Consider the following 2,313-nt stretch of genomic DNA (forward strand, 5'->3'; position numbering starts at 1 on the left):
CACCAACTCCATCGCGCCCGCGCCTGCTGCGCGCTGTTTGCGTGCGATTCCTGCGGCGTCGGTGCCAAAGCACACGCTGCCCACTACCCGGCAGCATTCCTCCTGCACACCCGCCACCTCTGGGTGCGCCTGCAGCGCCGCCACAGCCAACTCGATCGCGCCCGCGTCTGCTGCGCGCTGCGTACGTGCGAGCGCTGCGGCGTCGCTGCATAGATACGCACACGTTGGCCATCGCCCCGCAGCCATTCTGCTGCACACCCACCACCTGCGGGTGAGCCTGCAGCGCCGCCACGATCGCCTCGATCGCGCCCGTATCCGCCGCAGGTTGCCTGTTCTGTGCCTCTAAGCACAGCTCAGCCAACCGCCCGCAGGCCACAAGCGCGACGCGACTGACCGACGCGTGCGCCCGCAGCGCCGCCACCGCCGCCGCCACGCCCATCGCCCGCACCTCCGCAACGCTCGGTGGCGCAGCAGCGGGGACATAAGCAGCAGAATGGCTGGAGCCGCCGCCGCTGGAGCCGCCGCCGCTGGAGCCGCCGCCGCCGCCGCCGCCGCCGCCGCCGCTCGGCGCAGCGTGGCGCTGCCGCTTGGGTGCCGGGCCGGCGCTCGCACTCCCCTCCGCCGAGTTCTTGCGCACGGCCGCCACCACCTCGGCCCCCATCTCCATCTCGACCTCGATCACGTACGCCGGGTACATCTGGCGCGACTCGTACACCACGTGCACGATGGAGGCGTCGCACCCGTTCTCGCCTCCGCCGGAGAGGAAGGGGCGGTGCGGCCCGCCGCGCACGCTGTCGTAGAGGAGTCGGGGAGGGCCCTCGACGCGCACGTCCGCATGCGCATCGCCCTCGTCTCCGCGCTAATCTGCTGCCCCATCTCTTGCTGCGAGCCGAGGGCGGCCTTCACGATGAGCAGCTGCACGCGACTCCCGCCCGAGCCGGAGACGCGGTGCGCATACCGGCCGCCGATCGGGTAGGACGGGTCCTCCGCGAGGTAGATGCCCTGGCCGTAAAAGCCGCCCTTGGCGCTGCACGCGGCTCAGCCTTGCGCTCGGGCAGCTCCGCGCCAGCAGCGTCTTGATGAGGAGCGCCTCGTTGCTTTGCATCGAGAGCGGGACGAGCTTCGACTCGGTCGGGCCGCCGTCGCCACCGCCAGCGCCCCATTCGTCGGGAACGTCATCGGCAGGGTTGAGGGTGGGCAACGGCTAGCGCATCACACACCTCTCCTCAAAATCCCTGTGTGGTGGCGGCGTGCCGTCCTCCCATCCCTCGATGGCCGAGTTCTAAAGAATTCTAGGTACAAGCCTCTATCACAGCACACTGGCACGTTCTAAAGAAAAAAAACGAAGTTGCTAGTCGGCAGCAGCGCCGGCGACAAGCCGCTCGATCTCATCCTCAAGCCCGACCTTGGGACCCTTTGCCTTGCCGAAATGGCCTTCTTCAGCCTCGATCTGGCGGCGCTCCCGGACGAGCTCTATGACGACGCCGTCCCAGACGAGAAGTGGTTCGATCGGGCGCAAAAGGTTGGGCCCGGCGGCTTCGCTGCCGGCTCGCTGAGCGCCGTGTCGCCGCTCGCGCTCGGCCCACACCTCGAGCGGATCATCAACATCCCGCTCTACCTCACGCTGAACTGGCTTCCGTTCGTGCTCCCGCTGTGCGCCGGCGGGCTCTACGGCTGGATTGGGCTGCTCGTGCTGGCGGTCGCCCTCGGCGTCGGCTCATATGCCCAGAACCTCGTCTCGCCGTCCGCAGAGCGTCAGCGGGCTGGTACGTCTTCACCGAGCGGAACAACCAGAAGTACCTCTCGATGCGCGTCGTGTGGCCGGCCTCGTTTGAACAGATCCGCGGCAGCCAGCACTGCATCTTTGCCGCGATCCCGCACGGCGCCGCGCCGCTGGGCATCACTTGCTACCCGCTCTGGTCGCGGCTGGGCGGCGCGCTGTGTCACTGGACGACCGCGCCGGTGGTGCTGCAGATCCCTCTGGTCGGGTACGTGCTCCGCACGATCGGCTACATTCCCGCAAAGGGCAAGGAGATGAGTAAAGCGCTCGAGCGGCGCGAGAGCGTCGGCGTCGTGCTGGACGGGATCGCGGGCATGTTCCAGTCGGACGAGCGGGTGGAGAAGGCGTGGGTGAAAAAGCGCAAGGCGATCGTGGCCAGCACGACGCCGACGCTCTCGCGCCGCTCGAGCGCTTTACTCATCTCCTTGCCCTTTGATCGAATGCAGGCGATCGTGCGGAGCCCGTACCCGACCAGAGGGAGCTGCAGCACCACAGGTCCGATCCTCCATTAACAATCGAGCTTAGCGATTCCC

General features: G+C 68.1%; 1 protein-coding gene across 1 annotated transcript; it reads right to left on the reverse strand.

Annotated features, from left to right (window-relative positions):
* Nucleotides 1-3: 3 nt before the first annotated feature.
* On the reverse strand, nt 4-1,179 carry EMIHUDRAFT_123616 (hypothetical protein; the record flags this gene model as incomplete). Its single annotated transcript, XM_005776760.1, has 4 exons — nt 4-129; nt 224-791; nt 830-1,020; nt 1,150-1,179. Coding segments are annotated over 4 exons (915 nt in total), but the record flags the coding sequence as incomplete, so codon positions are not given.
* Between the last annotated feature and the right edge of the window lie 1,134 nt (nt 1,180-2,313).

This window comes from Emiliania huxleyi, assembly GCF_000372725.1.
Source record: "Emiliania huxleyi CCMP1516 unplaced genomic scaffold EMIHUscaffold_2726, whole genome shotgun sequence".
Taxonomy (NCBI): domain Eukaryota; phylum Haptophyta; order Isochrysidales; family Noelaerhabdaceae; genus Emiliania; species Emiliania huxleyi.